We start from the raw sequence: 17894 nt of genomic DNA, 5'->3' as shown, positions 1-17894 counted from the left end.
CCTCAGATGGTTATAACTGTTGGCACTCATGCAGCTAAAATTTTAACTGATGTTCTAGATGCTCAGTTCTCTGTGAGTTCTCTGTTCTCACTTGTCCAGGCCCCAGACTTTTAAAAAACATTAAAGTAATTTTCATCAGAGCCTGCAGCAAACATGCGTAAGCAAGCAGACACTTCCGATACATCTCCAATAAATTCTTTATGAACCAGAAGAGCAATAAAACTTGACTGCTCTCCAAATGAGCTCTTAACCATCATCTGTTACTTAAAACATTGGAGGTAAACATACGTCCTGTCATACAACATGGTCTTTGGAGAGACAAAGCCAGACAGATTTATTTTTGCTTTTTGTACTGAGGTCAAGGTTCCCTTATTTGTCTCAAGTAATTTCATAGCTTTACAGCAATATAACTTTGAGAAGGTTCATAACAGGAAAAGTCACCTATTACCATTTTAATGAGGGTACAAACTTTATCCCCAAGTGTATTTGCCCTTGGATCCTAAATACATTTTCTGGTGAAAGCCAGAAATTGTGTGCTCCTGAGAACCAGGAGTTGCGCACCAATAGACAGTCAAAAGAATCAGAAATTGCACACAGCAATTTTCAGATGTTACCTAATTCTATCACATCTTACAAAGATGTATATTTCCTTTCCTTAGAAGAAATAATGACCAAACAAGGACATGCCAATTACCTACTACCCCACAACTACACCACAATTCATGTAACTGCAAATATCCTGCTACTGTGATTTTAATACATAATCTAAAATAGACCATTTCAACCTTCCTACTCACACATCCATCTATCTTTCTGAAGATCATCATCACATCTCTCTAAATTTCTACAGGCAGCCTTTGTAGGAAAAAGCTATTCACAGACAGGAAAGATGCACAAGCACTTTCACTTCACTGCCAGACAAACTTTCTTTCAGGAACTCTCTCATCATTGCTAAAGACAAGAGCTCTCTTCCTACCACGTCAAGGTCAGTAAACAAACCTGTTACACATACAATGCATTCCTATCATATTACTGAGTAATTAAAAACAGTATGACAGAGCAAATAGACAAAGGACATCCATAAAGATTGTGTTACGATCTCAAGCTTGGCATTTGCTAAATTCTGAAATCTTGGCTTTGCAAACTTAGTTATGGGATATTCAGCAACTGTAATGAAATACAGCCTGGCCTGAACTTCTGGTGTGTTGGGCTCCTGTCACTTCAGTGAAGGGCTGAAAGCCAGATCTGCTATGTCAGCCAGCCAACTGAATAGATACACTGTTTTCACATCCAAACTGCTACACAGCAGCCAAGGGACAACACAGTCCCAAAACTCACTTGCATCATAAAAGCTACAAATGAGCTTGGAAATCCACTGCTCTTATGGTTTCTAAGGTTGTTTTTGTTTTATAAAAAGCACAGAGCTAAACAACACACGATGAAAAATTAAGCCTCTGGGCAAGAGGAAAAGAGTCCAATGTCTCTCAAAAGGCAAGCCAGTCTCCTTTTGTTCAAATGGGAACCAGTTGTGCTAAAAAATGCCACTGACAGAAAACAGTCCTTAATGAACTTAAGTGTTTGGATACCTTCAGCAGAGTCTCCAGACAATTTTTTTTCAGCAAAGCAATTTTTATATTTTATATGTTCATGCTATTCTTGCTTGCTTTTCTTGCAGAAGAGATACAATCAGCAGCTAGAGGTAGCAGAGAGCTCAGCAAATCAAAAATCGCTACCAATTAACCGCAACATGTAGTGATAATGACTGCACTAAGTGACTGCGGTACCCTCAACATTAAAGCCATTCAGAGGCTTGAACAAAACACCTTTGTTTCTCCAAATAAAATCTGAAGAAAACAAACGGTAAATAGGAAATACTAAAAAGACCACTCCATTTCAACACACCTGCCTTTCCCATCCTGCCATGATCAGTCAGTCCCTAGTTGGAATATTTCACTACACCAAGAGCAAGCAGCAAGAGTGCAGCCTACAGTGAAAGGAACATTACCGTGGTCATGAAAAGGATGCATACCTTTGCTGATCAGCTCAACTGCTTGTGCAATCATTATGCAAGCACCTTAGCCATTGTACAATTTTTCCACAATTGTACCAAGATCAACTATAGGTGGAATTCTGGTTTTTTTCCTTGCTGCATGACACACGTGGTACATGGAGCTGATATACAGAAGACCTTTCTCCCTTCCAGACACCTTCTATGTCATCTCTCAGTGAAAGAAGGTAGTACAAGAAAAGCAAAGTCTAGCAACCTTTGCCTGGAAGAAACCTCCCTGGCATTTCTGCTAAGGTGGCCAGGAATCAGAGTTGTCCAGCAATGGTCATTGGCTTACTGAGGACAGGCAGAAAACCAGAGAGACACAGACAAAAGCAGAAATGCAACACAAGGAAAACCATAAAGCTTGCATGCTTTATTAGCTCTGGTGCAAAAAAAGAGGCCTGAAGTTGCAATTTAGCTTGCACAAATTTATGCACAGCAGTTCTGTCTGTGGCAACAATCCAGAAAATGCCAGCTGCTTCTGCTTCACCAGTTAGGAAAGCAGAGGTGAATAAAATTCCCCAGCATGGAAGTTACCAGCTCAGGAAGGGCAATCTGATCTACTAAAGCTGCAGAACAACGCAACTTTTTTCTCACTGCAGTTCAATGTAATTAAAGGTGTTTCATGTTCACGGATGTGTGATGCTGGTCAGCTGGCAAAGCCCAGATATATTGACATCGAACTACATTGCCCATTTCCTTGACAGCTGCAGGTTTCCATGTTTCTTCTAATCTTTAGAAAAACAAGATGGATTGGGGCACAGGGACTGCGCTGGGGGAAAGGGTGACAACATGAAGGGCGAAGAGCAGTAAAGCCTGCTGTCTGTATATGGAGACTGAATCATAGCAGGACTGCTGATCTGCAACTGCAATGGCAAGCACTTACTATCTCCCTATGGAGCTCTGTGGTTCTTCATCCATTTCAGATGTTTCTGGATTCCCTCATACTTTAATTTGCGTGTGTGAGAGAAAAGAATAAAAAAATGGTATGTTAAACTCTTATAACACTTCCCAGCTCTCAAGTCCACATTTAAAAAAAGCCAAATATAACAAGAAATGGGCAACTGAGGGAGAAGGGATAACCCTACTATTCATGTAACCTTATTTTAAGTCTTATGCAGGTTTGGTCTCAAACAAGCATGTCTTGATCTCATGGATAACGTGTACTCCAGCTATGGCATTTTTTCCTGAGGATTTCACCCTTTGAAATGCTGACACACGTTTAAGTTCACATCAATTACTAGCTTGGATTGAATGACATTTTTTCTGTAACAAGCATTTGCCTGGTTTGCCAGTTAAAATATATAGTAACCTCATTTCCCGCTATAAAGAAAATAAAGTAATAAAATATAAAGCACATATTGAATTCAAAGTATACAAATAGTCTTTGCTGTATTTGCAAAGACTTCTTCACCTCACCTTCACTGCACTGCATCAAGAGTACAAAAACAAACCAACAACAACTTCAACCTTACAAACATTAACAATATATACTTAAAAGTACTTAGTGCTCACTACATGCAATTTTCCTTAATGTAACCGACAGATATTTTGCAGCAGGAATGAATTTAAATGCATAACTATGTGTGAAAATGCTTTTGTTCCACAACAGGGAAGGCATCTGCATCAACATAATTTATGCAGCTGTATGAGTATTCAATTCAGCTTGATTGCTGTTTGTGTTATTTTCTGTAATGAAAACTTAATAAATTTAAGTGCTGCTGCCAGTTTTCCCCCAAAGACTTATTTCTACCTCTGATGAGAAAGGTTGCGCTGGTCAAGTGCTCTCAGTCGTAGTTACTGAGAATCAATGATTGAATGAAATTATATACTTGCCATTTATAAAGTTCCTGAGGACCTTCTCTGTCTCACATTGGAACTGTAGTGTTACTTAAGTAGCATCCAGTGGGCCTCCAGCTATGCCCAGAGCATACTGCATCTTCTGATACATCTTCATTTGTTGAAAGAGCCCATAATTACATGCTTTATTAAATCAATTTATTAAACCATGAAAAAGAACCAGTGCTCTGCTCTCTGCACAGGCACATAGCAAAACCACTGGCCCCAGAGACTGATTGAATTGTAACAAAACTCTCTGCAACCAAAGCAAATGAACTCATAATTCTCCGAGAGCCATAAGTAAATTCAGCTGGGGGGGGAGTTTCCCTGAATCAGCAGACCATACTCCTCACACCTTCCATTGAACAAGTGAAGTACCCTGGGAAAGAAGCCAGACAGGACATCTTTCTCTCTTCTACATAATGTTTTTAAAAAGGGAATCCAGGTTTACCTAAACTTTTAATTTTTTACTATAAACAATTGGGCTAAGGCTGAAATATCTTTTTACTGTGGCACAGAAGACAACATAGTCTTCCTTCAAACATCCTCCTCCTTCCCTCTTTGCCTTTATCATTTGTATCTGATGGTTGCTAATCACAGACTTTTCTAAAATTGCTGAATCAGTAACAGTTGTTAAGCTATAACAAAAGCATTGTACAATTATCTGCACTAACAACACTGCAATACAACCTATCAGCATTTGGCAGATAATTCCATGAAGATAAGATACAGGTGAGTACACGTAAGGAAAAAAAAAAAGATTTAAGAAAAATAATAATCAACAAGTAGCTAATCAATACGACTAAATCTGAGAGTATGAGGTGGTTGAGGAAAGAAGCAAAATATAAATCTGATTTATTTAGCAGGGGTGCATCAGGGAAAATTTCTAACTGGCAGTGTGCATTACAGCCAGAATTCTACTTTCTTTTGCATTACTGAAGCAGTGAAATCGCATTCTGGCATAACAAGATATGGTACACATAATACTGGTTCAGACTTGTGCTAGCCCAGTTCTTAATGACTTCAGTCCTTGCCTGACATCTCTATTCAAGAACGGTCAAAATCAGCACAATGAACCATAACCTAAAAGCCATAGTATTCTTGCAGCATATGTGAAGCAACATCAGAATGTAGATGCATCTTACACATAGGCCAATTCATCAAATGCTTTGAGTTAGGTACACTGGCCCTAAATCCTCTTCTAACAGCTGTGTGTGAACACAAATGAAGTAAAAGAAGAGAATGGATGAGAATTCTTTCTTTTACAAAACATCACAGAGAATTAGATTAAATGAAAATAGAAACCCTTTGTATGAAGAAGGATTGATTATAACTCAGGAGACTGCTTCATTTGTTTCTGCACAGATCTTCCATGCAACCCTGGGTCTCACATTCTCTTTGCTGCAGCTATTCAACTGCCTAATGCAAATAATAATCCTTTTACCAGTCTTGTTTCTTAACAGCAGAAACCCTTAAAAAGTCTCTTACAACTCCTTCCTTAGTGCCCAACACAAAGGGCACTATGAAAAAAACAAACAAAACCATCCTCATGGAATGGGTGCTAAAATGAAAATAAGCATTCTAAATCTTTGCCAGCCCTGGAAGAAATAGAAATATATCTGCAAGAATGCAGGGATGGTTGGTTTTTGGCAAGTCATTTAGAAGACTAACTCATATTTGATGCAATACTGTATTACTTTTTCTTGCTACTTTGTAGCAGAGAAAATGGCATATTTACAATACATACAGTATCTCTTACAAATTGCCATTGAATCTCTGACTCCAAATGTAGTAAGTTACCAAGCAATGTGAGGCCTTTACATCATTGTTAAGAGCAAATGCAAAACAGAGAAGTTTTTTCTCCTCTAATTACCTATTTAATGATTGTAAATACACTCTGTGTGTTTTGTCTACCTGTCACTTAAATACTATCAAAACAAATCATTCTCATGGTAGATAATCAAGAAGTTTGTGACTCAGATAAATATTACTTTTATGTACCTGTATACTAAAATAGAACTGTTCACAGCTATCTTCAGGATTGACTACATGTAGCAAATCCATAAAGAAAAGTCTCCTGAAAGGCTCTTAAAATGGATAAATCCATCAAATTCTTTAAAAAGCTAGATTAATTAACAAGCACCATTATACATGAGTCCCATACCACCAATCGATAAGGAAGTTAGGCTCTTCTCTTTCCCTAAAGTCAATGAGGTAATTTTAATTTTCAAACAACTAGGCAATTTAGGAGCCAAAGTAACAACTGAAGGAAGACTGCTTAGGCCTTTGTCCTAGGTCCCAGATTCTTACTGGTGTATCAGTGCCCATTTCCCACTCATTTCAGTGGCACATAGTTACCTAAATGTTTACCTAAAACTGGCGCCAAATACTCCTCAAAGTACGTGACCCCTTGAAAATTCCAGATAACAATTTGCTGACTTTAAGAAGCAAAATAACACAGTGACAGTGACCAACAAGTCTCTTATATATGTTGATTACAGGAAACATGCAAAACATAAGTTGTGGTCTTGTAATCTACCTCATGGTTGTTGAGCTGAGTCCAACACTGACTTCCCACTGAAGTCAATCAATTTGTATTACCTGGCCTGCCAGAAAAGTTTCCTCCTGAAAAAGATCATTGCAATTCATTTCCCAGCACTAAAATACTAATTACACATCTATGTAAATCTTTTAACTATGGGATGCTGTAAAGAATATTTCTGTTGAGTATTTACATAATATCTGACAACTAATTGCTTCAGTAGTCAGATTTTCTTGTTAACTTTAAATTAATATGTAGGGCAAGTTAAACATTACCTTGATTTTCTTCCAGCTTCCCAATTGTTTCTATCTGCTCAACAAGGTCATTTGAGTTCCACTGGCTCATGCCTATGAGTATGGCACTTTTTCCTTCCACCATCTCTTCTGTAGGAGGAAAAAGGAGAATAGAATAAATTGCAGTGATGAACAAGAGAAAAAAAAAAGACAGGGTAAGAACTAGTAATTGAGAGAGAAATAAACATTCATCATGGTCCCTAATGGGAATATATAACACATTAGCATATGCAGGACTCTCCAGGAAAGCTTCTTGCTTACTGATATGACCTACAGCATACCTACATGCTTCATACATTGTGTGCAGGAAAACCATGGAAAAGAGAAGACTGCCTGAATTTTTGCTCTTACCTTGACCAGTCAATTAAAAACAAAGTTTATAATAAATCACTTTGAATGTTTAATATCAAGTAACAAAATTAGTTAGAATTCTTTCCCCCCTCTTGGAAAAAAATAATATTTTTTTTTTTACTTTTTTTCTTCACTTTTACTTCAGAACATTCAAAAGGCAGAGCAGAGGGAATAAGACACACAAACCAGTTTAAGGCTTTTCAAACATGTTTTTTTCCTCTTTTATCAAAGCCACCTGTGCTACACAAAGCTTTAAATTTTAATCCAGGGACACAGAGACATAATAGAATGGCACCAAGCCCACAGCACAGAGAACCACCTCTTTCATTGGGATCCCACCCAGGGAGGGAGGTGGGAAAAGCTGAAAGCACAAAACACAAACCATAGATATTGTCCCTCTCTCTCTTAAAGAAACCCCAAAAACCAAACAGGCCTAGAAGCTGTAGGAAAACATTTTCCTTCAATTTAACAGCTGTTTGGCAAGAAGAGTGCATTAGTCCTTTCTGAATAAATTTACTAAAAGCATTTCAGCCTGGCTGTATACAGCCCAGAATGGTCTTTGTACCTAGGGCAAGTGCACAGAAAAAAACCAATGTAAAACGAATAATCACGATTTGTTACTTGTTCAGGCACATTCAGAGAATGGGTCAAATTCTGCCCTCTCTTACTGCCCTTTGTAGAGTGAAGGGCTCTATTATGGGCTTAAACACAGAAGAATTTGGCCAGAACATTTCTGGCTAAAATTATGTACATTTTCAAACAAAAAAAGAAACATGAGTTTGTTGGCAACCAGGCCTTGCAGTGGGCCTCTAAATGATTTAAAAATTTATGTTCTTTCATGTTCTCTCATATACACCTCTCTCATTTAGAGAGATCTTGGTACTGGGGAGGAGGAAAGCGGATCTGTCATCACCATATCTTTCCTCTCCCTAAGTCCTACCTTTTAGAAACAAGCACTCATAAAGGTCATTTTTCAGATTTATCAGAGAAGCTGGATACAGCAAAGCCCTACTGGACTTGATGCGATCTCAGTGCTCCCTGAGGCAAAGAAAATCAACAACTTAGAATAGCATTTTGCTTAGGTTTTTGTCACTTTCTCTTACAAAGGTGGCTTTATTTGAAGTTCTGTAAGGAGGGAGGGAGGGAAAGAGCCATGGGGTGTCTCTGGAGCACCCTGACGGGCTGGCTGAGGGCAGCTTGCTGGCACCCTGCCACAGGCACTGCAGATGGACTGAGCTGCCCCAAGGTCATCCTGCACCTCCTGCGACCAAGTCAGCAACTGAAACCTTCGCCTAAAGCTCAGGCGCAGCTTGTCCACTGTGGGATGAGCTCCTTCTGCATTAACTGCTACCATGAAGCGAAATGAGGGAATGCAAGACAGGGCCACTGAGCTCCTCGACGTCAGGAGGAGGCAGCTCTTTTGGCCTTCTTCATGCAGTGTGCCTCCTGAGAAACCTGCCTCACCCAGCAGTATTTTAGACAGCCAGCTTTGGGATGAAGATCTGCCCCAGTACTAGCTTTAGAACTTGAATCAAGAGGATGCTAAAGAACTGTCTCTTGCAGAGAAATAGGGCTCCAAAACTGTTTGAGCATTTAGATCTAGTATTTTCTTATCACTTTTGCTGTTATGTCATTTACCAAGCCAGGCATTCCAGATGGCCTTACTGTTTAGCAGAAAGATGAAATAAGATTAGATGCCAGACTCTATTTCCCATTTCTATTGGCTTTCTGAGTTGGACAGAAAGCATTAAATGTGGTCTGGAATACAATGGTATTAAGTTCCAGGCACCAGTGCCTAGAGCACTCCAGACCCTGGCCTTATGCCCATTCAGAGGAGAGGCTGTGAATTACCCCCCAGCCTTCCCATCAGTTTCAGGACCCCTCTTCCTCTCCCAGCCTAAAGAAAACAGCTGTGTTGTTCACCAGTTTTGCTCCCTTTACTTAGAGAGCTTATTAACTATCCAGGCATGAAATTCCTCTATAAATACACATGCATGCTTTCCAAACTGGAGTTCTGCCATGCCTCTTTCCCCCATATTTCCCACTAAATAATAGGAAAGGAGACCCTTAAGGACATGCATGAGAAACTAACCGAATGCAGTTGCACAACACTGCAGAATATCCACATTCAAACACTTGTGGTCTGGCGGACAGCTATGATGTTCATCAGTATCAACTGCTACCGCAAGCATTAACCACCTCTGAACACTCTGTCTCGTGCCATCATCTGCTGGCACTCGTAAATTGGGTGAGCCTGCTGGTGGTCTTCAAGTTGCACTGTTCCCAGTTGTTTCAAAACAGACTAACAAGGATAAACAGATAGGCCACTCTGTAAATGTCTGCCCATATATACCAAATATACATACCCATATATATTTGGGTTGTTGGCAACCCAAAAACCAGCCAGACAATAAAGCCAAAATCATGTGGTAGTACACCTAAGTAAGCAAGACAGTTTCTCAACTGGAATAAACTGATGCATATAATCGAGTAAACAAGGTATCTGGTTAGTCTTAACTGGGTATCTGGACCTGTGAGTTTTCAAAGCAATTTTATGAGTTGTGGACCACTATACAAAGGGATATAAATGTGCATCTCCGCCTTTTGAAATAACGTTTCAAAGCAAATTCACTTAAATGTACACAGAAGGAAGGGAAAGTGGGGAAACAATTCGCCCTGAATTTTGTTATGACTTTCAACCTCAATCAAGCATCATCAATGAAAGAGAAAAAAAAATATTACAGATAAAAGGTATCCTATCTCCTTACCAGACTGCATACAAAAATGTCAAGTCTCTGCTTTTTTCCAGCACAAAATAGATTATCACATCTCTATAGTTAGTTACTTAAAGAGGCATAGAAAAGTGTCAGGAGTAGAAAGGAGTTGGTGGCTTCTGCACTCCTGGGAAGGCACAAGGACTGAACACGGCAAGCCACTGTCTGCAGTGCTGGATGTAGGTCAAACTATTTTTCATAATGGAAACCAAGACATACTCCAAGGTGTTCTGATTTCACAGACCTCCAAGACCAATCTTGACCTCCATAAACAATCTACATTTTCAAATGCAGTTTCACTTCACAGCACTGGAGTCTTCTCTTGCTATTTGCCTCCTTTGGCATGTAAAAGCACCAGACACGGTTTATCCTTACAAAAAGTTATTTCATCCTACCATTTCTTTATGAGAAGACAAAGGGATACAAAGTACTTCTTGTTTCCTTAGAAGGGCTCAATTTATCCTTCTTTCTGTTATTGTTCCTCTCCTTACTTCCTGCTTGCCCTGAACTCTCATTGATTTATATTACAACTGGTTTACCTTCATAAGCTTCAGTAGGGATACTGCAGCAAGGAGCGGGACACTGCGTTAATGTTATCTGCATTTAAGCAGCTGATTAGCTATGAGGATTGTATTCAGCCAAGCATACCTCTATGCCTATGAGGAGCTCACTGAAGTTTCAGGGGGAAATTGGGGGGTGGGGGCATGTCATGAAATGATAAAGTGATCCTCAATATGCAGAACAAAGCAAACGCTAAAGAATTTAAGAGAAAGTCACTGCAAAGAGGGACAAATAACACCAGAAGGTAGCCCCTACTCTGACCCACTCCAGCAAACTGCAATGTCACAATACACATTAAAAGAAACAGCCACGTCAAGCTCAGGGGTTAAAATATCAAAAATACTACAGAATATTGTGCATGTATATTATGCGTATAGCCAAAACACTTGTACTTCAGGAAGTGGGAACTCACTCCCAAGACAGAGGTCTCTCTTTTTGGCAGAACCCTTAACTGCATGCCAAATTCTATCACTCACATGCTTCACCTGGGTCACCAGCCTTTGCCACTCACATCAGCCCACCCACAGGGCCATGTGCCACAGAGTCTTAAGGAATGAACAAATTATGCCCTCCATGCCCAAACTGTAGCAAAACTGGTATTGTGATTCTTGAGACTTTCTGATCCTTCGCCCAGAAATCCACAAATTCACTGAAGTCTTTCACTATTATTTAGCTATTGGACAATTTTATGTCCTGGCTAAGACAATGTCTGCTCACAGAACAGCAATGTGAAAACAAACAGTTGGCATTACAGAGAAGCTTCTCCAAACACTGTGCATATGCAACCAGTACTTAAAAAATACCATTCAAATAATTATAAGCATTGCATCTGGGTCAGTTATGTATAGTTCTTTTGTGGTAATTGCTCCTGTTTTACTTATTGTTAACTCACAAAATTTTCTTAACCTTCATTGGGTTTGATGGGCACTGTCACAATCAAATTAACAAGACGGTAGTACTCCAAGTGGTTTAATTTAAAAGTTTTGTGATGGCTTATATTTTTCTTGTTTCTTTAAAATCGCAATCATGGACTCTTCTGACTGTTTTAGATTGAAGCTTTCAGCTTCTTAATTAACAAAGTTGTATGTAAAACGTACAAAAAACTAGTGTAGCTAAAAGCCCCAAAATGTTAAGCCTAATAAAATGCAATCACTTTCAATCTCAGGAATTTCAACTGTTCTCTACCTTTAACACCCAAATATTGATGATGACAACTTCACTCATACCATAAATTTCATACATTTAATCTTTGAATTTCTTAATCTTTTTCCCTGAAACACCATCTGCAATTAACCAAAATGGGTAGAAATTCTGGATACGATGGATCTACCAGATTCATGCACATTGTTCTACTACTCAGCTGCTAGGAACATAATTTCACCAGAAAGGGTAAAAGCTTTTTTAATTGGCTATGCTGTAACCCTTGTCTCCTACTTATTTACCAAATCTGAAGTGTTTTTTGTCTCTTCCCTCTGCCCCATCAAATGGTTTTAAAATCAGTCTGAGAACGATGGGGATTATCAGTGATGTTTTATGCTTACTACTTCCTGCTGTTCCCATCTGCCCGGTGGGGGTGTCACAGGGGGTGTTTGCATGTCTGTTTTGGAAGTCTGACAAAATGGCCAAATGGGAACGTGCAGGCTTCTTTGAGCATCTTTTCAAATCCAAGAAAAAAATGCTAGTTAAACAGTGGAATTTCATCCTCTGGACCATTTTGTGAAGATGTATTCAACTGTAACTTCCATCTTCTGTGATCAAACAGAGGTATGTTGCAGTTAACTGACAGGGTAGTTTCCTGCATCAAATATCACTAGTTAGCAACATGTTGAGATGTAGCTGTACTTTTAAAACTGCTTATTGTTTGTGTTATGGTAGAACCTATGGATTCCAAAGAGGTTGGGAAATGCACTCAGTTTGCAAATGAGAAAAGCTTGAAGTGCAAGGCCCAAATACTCTCAAGTTTTGCATATAGCTTCACTTAAGAAGGCTGATGTTTCATCTACAAGCGATCACGTTTTTGCACTTGCAACAAGCAAGATGAATGCATGTAGGGGGAAAAGCCTTACAGGTTTTAGTGGGCTCTCTCTGGTTTGATGGGTCTTGTGTAGAAGAACCAGCATTCTCTTTCCTATTTCACAGATGCAGCAGTCAGGCACAACCAGTCCTTAAGTAGTAGAAACTTGAACTTTCAAGGGTATTTTGGTTGGATTTGTAATCTGGTAGAAGATCTGTATGTAGGCAGCAAATCTAACAGGCACCTTTGCAAGTGTGAAACTCTTGTTCTCTTTCAGCAAAAAGTAACCTTTTCAGAAACAAACATTTAAATCTCCGGTGATACATAACACATTCAGCAGGCTTTGCCAGCACATGCAGGAAGAGTAACACTTGAGCACAGCCCCAGTGGTCTCGGTTTTCTGCCTCCACTTCCAACTTCCAGAACAGTTATGAGAAGGGCAAGGCTAGAAGGGCAAGCAGAAAATTCAATGCATTTCCTCTTGCCTTTTTGTTAAACCAGTTTTCATATCAGCATGAAAAATTTCAAAGCAGAAATATTTCTAACTCTAGCACATTCACCAGGAGCATAAATTATTAAGGTGCCTTTGGTTAAAGATACAAGTCTCAGGCAATCTGTTCAGTCAAATTAACACTAGGTAAGGGGTTGTCACAGCAAATTATTAAAAGCAGCAAATTATTAATTACAGAGAAGGTTTGGGGACAAGATAGAGCTAAAAGTCACTCAGCAAGAGAAATTAAACAAAACATAGATGCATCCACAAGAAAGGAATTCTGCATTAAGAATAAAAATCAAGCTTAAAACTTTGGATTTTACTCAAACTACAGTGATTTATATGTACCGTAACTGAGATGGATTTTGAACTGCATTAGGCTAGAAAGCCAACTAACTTGGATCACTACTGCTGCTCTGGAGGCAATGAACATTTTTGTAGATGAAAACCAGTAGGACAGCTTGAGTACATCCATGACTACCAACAGGTTGCTACACTTGGAAAAGAACATGTACCTGAAATTCTTTGTTCCAAGTATGATTTGTCTTCAAGGAGAGCAAGATATATATTGTTTTTCACACTCAGGATATAAATATATAGTATGCCCTATGCCTAACTCACCAACATTTTGCAGCAAGAATCATGAGCTTGTGCCTCTTGCGACTATCAATGATGATTTTTATCTTCCATTTAAATGTTTTGAGGAGATGATGGAAAAAACCCACACTTTTTAAGTTAAATAGAATGAATGTTAATATGAATAACACTGTTTACAGAGGGGAGATTTTTCTCTGCTTACTGTAAACATAAAGATCAGCGTTGAAGAGCTCAATACAGTGTAGGTGGTTTGGGTAAAATATATTTTGAAATAACAAGAATAAAGACAAGTACTGCTGAAAGGCCTTCACATTTACCTTGAGTAGTCTTCATGTCACACAGTTCTCTGTGAAATCAAAGTAGCCTTCTAATTTGAGCAAGGGCTGGCCCCTTACCCCTGGGCCATTCCACTTTAAAACTCTCCTAACAGGCAAAGGGCTTCCCAGTACACAAGTTTGGGCTCAAGTTTTTTATCCCATTTAAGTCTTTAGCATTCCACAGTGTTTCTGAAACGCAGCTTGTCCGAGAAGAATGCAACTATACATGCCGAAGCAAAAGATTTCCCCTCCTGTCCTCACGTGTTTGCTTATACCCACCCCTCCACTGCTGAGGTGATGGCAGTAGAATACACTCCAAGTCTGAAGGACAGAGGGTGCTAGCACAGCTAAAGGCAGCTGACTCTTACTCAAAAGACCTGGACTCTTTCTGTGGCTGTCACAGAACCTGGGGCCCTGCCTGGCCATGGGAAAGCCTTTCAGTTTTTCCTTGCCTCCAGTGCTTTGCCAGGAAACATGGGATGACCCTGCATCTTTCCTTCCATCCCTTGCCTGGTCCAACTGGGAAAAGCTTCTTACCTTGTTCACACACAGCTAGAAGTTCACATTGGGTAGGACATTTGATACACAGAGAAAATATTTTTAGTGATCATCATTTACCTGAGGAAAAGCAGCTAGCACCAAGGCAAAAAAATGTAGTAAGCCTAAAATTTCCAACACGGAAGCATAACTCAGTCCTGCTATGAACTGAGAACTTTCTGCCTAACTTGCTGCATGCCACATGGAAAGCCAGAAACAAAGGAAATTTGGGCAGAAGAAAACAGTGAAATATTACTTCTCCCTTTCTCTATGGATTTCACTAAATTAAGTAGATAGCCGGGGCAGATGAATCAACAGTCAAAACATGTACAGCTGCTCCATCTCAAACACAGGTGCTTGATTCTCTGTTTACAAGGCTGTCAGCCAGAAATTTGTTTGTTAAGGAACTGGGGTTTGACCCCAGCTGCTTTTCAGACTGCAAAAGCAGCTCACTAATGTTATACTTGAACTGTGCCCACTGCTGTGCCCTCTGCCTCCTACTACTTCAGGCTGTCTCTGAAGTGCAAATTACACATGGGTACATGCAGAGTCTGGGATAGCTTCCAAACTCTCCCATTAAGAAACATAGTATTCAACTCCAGCTGCACTGTGCAGAAAGTCCTTTCAGCTGCAAGGATATCAAGCATTGATGAAGCACTCTGTATAAATAACAGAAAATGGGTGAGAAATACAGGTAAGAAACGTTACAGGAAATGTAATGTTGGAGACAAGCTTGGGTATCAAGCTACTTCATTCTAGGAGGTGAAAGCTGCAGTCTCTCTCCTGGACAGGTTCTCCTCACAGCGGCATAAACTCTTGCAGTTTCTCTGGTGCTATGTTTAATCCACTGATAATGTCAATTACTTTAGCCCACACATACGCTTTCCTCTACCAAAGACACAAGCTCCCTCATCACCCAGAGAGCTTCTGAGCATAGAAACACCTTCTGCCTCTTGCTAGTATCTATGCTTTTGTGCATATTTATTTTCCTGACATTTAAACACTTCATCATTCCTGAAAGGCTGTTTGGGAGAAAGCGGAGATGATACTAAATTAGGAGGAGCTGTGGACTCCCTTGAGGGTAGAGAGGCCTTAAGAGAGATGTGGATAGACAGAGAGCTAGGCAACCACCAACCATATGAAATTTAACCAGAACAAGTGCTGGATTCTCCACCTGGCACAGGGTAATCCTGGTTATACATACAAATTGATGGATGAGAGGCTGGAGAACAGCCCCACGGAAAGAGATCTGGGGGTTCAGGTTGATGACAAGTTGAATATGAGTCAATAGCATGCCCTGGCAGCCAAAAAGGGCAACCATGTCCTGGGGTACATCAAGCACAGCATCACTAGCTGGTCGAGAGAGGTGATTGTCCCACTCTACACTGCACTGGTGTGGCCCCACCTCAAGTACTGTGTGCAGTTTTGGATGCCTTAATATAAGGACATCAAACTATTAAAGTGTGCCCAGAAGAGGGCAACCAAGATGGTGAAAGGTCTCGAGGGCAAGACTTATAAGGAGCAGCTGAGGTCACTTGGCTTGTTCAGCTTGGAGAAGAGAAGGCTGAGGAGGGACCTCATCGCAGTCTACACCTTCCTCAAGGGGGGCAGCGGAGGGGGAGGTGCTGATCTCCTCTCTCTGGTGACCAGTGATAGGACACATGGAAATGGAATGAAGTTGTATCAGGGAAAGTTCAGGTTGGACATTAGGAAAAGGTTCTTCACTGAGAGGGTGGCCAGCCACTGGAACAGGCTCCCCAGGGAAGTGGTCACAGCACCAAGCCTGTCAGAGTGCAAGGAGCATCTGGGCAACACTCTTAGTCATATAATTTAGTTTTAGGTAGTCCTGCAAGGAGCAGGGAGTTGGACTTGATGATCCTTATGGGTCCCTTCCAGCTTGAGGTATTCTATGATTCTATGAAAGCGTACATGCACAAAAATGACAGAACACCAAATCCTCCTTTCCTTTCTTTACCTCTCATAGGTGCACTATTGCTAGGGGTTTTTTTTTCCTTTTCTTTGTTAATTGCTGATGCTAATCAGATTGACAGAACAGCCTGGTCACTGTTATATAGTTTACAGGCAGCAGCACCAGAAAACAAGAAACTTCAAAAGCAAGTGCAAGAAGCCAATAGTGAGACAATCTATACCAGAGGAGGTTTTCTACCTATGCCCTACTAGTAAGATACAGGCCAGCAAACATAAGAGTTTATGTCCCCACTAGTAAGTTACGGAATATAAATGCAGTACTGTCATCCTTCAGGTAATCCAGTAGCAGGTCCTTGTAAACACCATCTTTTCCTTCAAACAATTTGGAGATTTTGAAGCTTGCTGCCAGATTGGAAGGCAGGTTGGTAACATCAATTTAGTAATCTTCACTTCTGCCTCACAAGGACTCTCTTATCATGCACAGTTCACTCCCACCTTCCATCCCATCTTTCTAAAAGCTGGTACTAAAAACTATCCACCATTTCTGCTTTTTTTCAGAAGCACAAAAACCAGCAAAAGGCTTGTATCAGAATTCTCTTCTTCCAACATAAAAATATATTGGAACAAGCAGATACTAATTTATGAACAGACAAAGTAATGGCATCCTTCCTGCACTGTTTTCAAAATTGGGTTGTATTTTCCCTTCATGACTCATATTAATAAGAGATGCCAAATTTCTATTGGCTGGGATCTTGCACTCACTAAACCTTGAGATTTCAATGCAGCTTAAACAATTAGGTATCCTATTCTCATTGAACACCCAGTGGGAACAGAGCACCATCTCTCATTCTCTTTATGCATAGATGTCTCCAATACACATTTAATTTTGATCCACATAAGCAATTTATCACATATTAAATTATTATCTCTCACTAGAAGTCTGTTATTAGAAGATTAACAATTCAGTAAGATGTTCACTATCTATACATAGCAGTCACTTTTTATTTCAAGTAACAATTATAAAAAGGACAGCTACTATCATTATAAGCATTTCAGACTATAGAGGCTGCTCCTGACATTAAAAAATTAGTAAGTATTTAATGAAAGCTCTATTACATACTAAATCAATATACTTTACCTACAGCATTCTGTGCTCAAAAACTAGGAGTATCATGACATTTCTCCCAAATATATTTAAAATATAATATATAAAATACTATACATACACACTTAACCTCTTCCTTCCAAACTTTGGAAATCATCCTGCCATAGAAGAGCTGGGACAGTGAACAGCATTAGAAATGGAAAAATCATTGCACAGACATTCTGATTTTAAAGAAGTTTATCCCCCAAAAAAGAGGAATTAAGAGAATGGAGGCAGTAGACTGGGATAAGGAATATTCGGATTGTCTTCTCCATTCCAAAATCCAGTGCATTATATACAAAGTGTTCTTGCTAAAGTTTGCCACTGCAGTAGCCACACAGCTAAACAGCATTGGCTAGCACATGGAATATAGCCTACTAGGTCCAGAACTGTTACTGACAAAAAATGAGGTCTATTTCAGTTGGGCCTGAGCAACTCCTGCTTATGTCCTAC

The 17894-nt window shown here is 39.8% G+C and overlaps 1 protein-coding gene across 1 annotated transcript in view; it reads right to left on the bottom strand.

Moving 5' to 3' along the window:
- PITPNM3 (PITPNM family member 3) overlaps positions 1–17894 on the bottom strand; it is a 101453-nt gene that overhangs the window by 73028 nt on the left and 10531 nt on the right. The window contains exon 2 of the mRNA XM_010573887.1: positions 6707–6814. Within this exon, the coding sequence (XP_010572189.1) occupies positions 6707–6814 (108 nt within the window). The remainder of the gene's footprint in view (positions 1–6706; positions 6815–17894) is intronic.

This window comes from Haliaeetus leucocephalus, unplaced genomic scaffold (genome assembly GCF_000737465.1).
Source record: "Haliaeetus leucocephalus isolate CR32 unplaced genomic scaffold, Haliaeetus_leucocephalus-4.0 Scaffold395, whole genome shotgun sequence".
Taxonomy (NCBI): domain Eukaryota; kingdom Metazoa; phylum Chordata; class Aves; order Accipitriformes; family Accipitridae; genus Haliaeetus; species Haliaeetus leucocephalus.
This window is presented reverse-complemented; position numbering and strand designations above follow the sequence as displayed.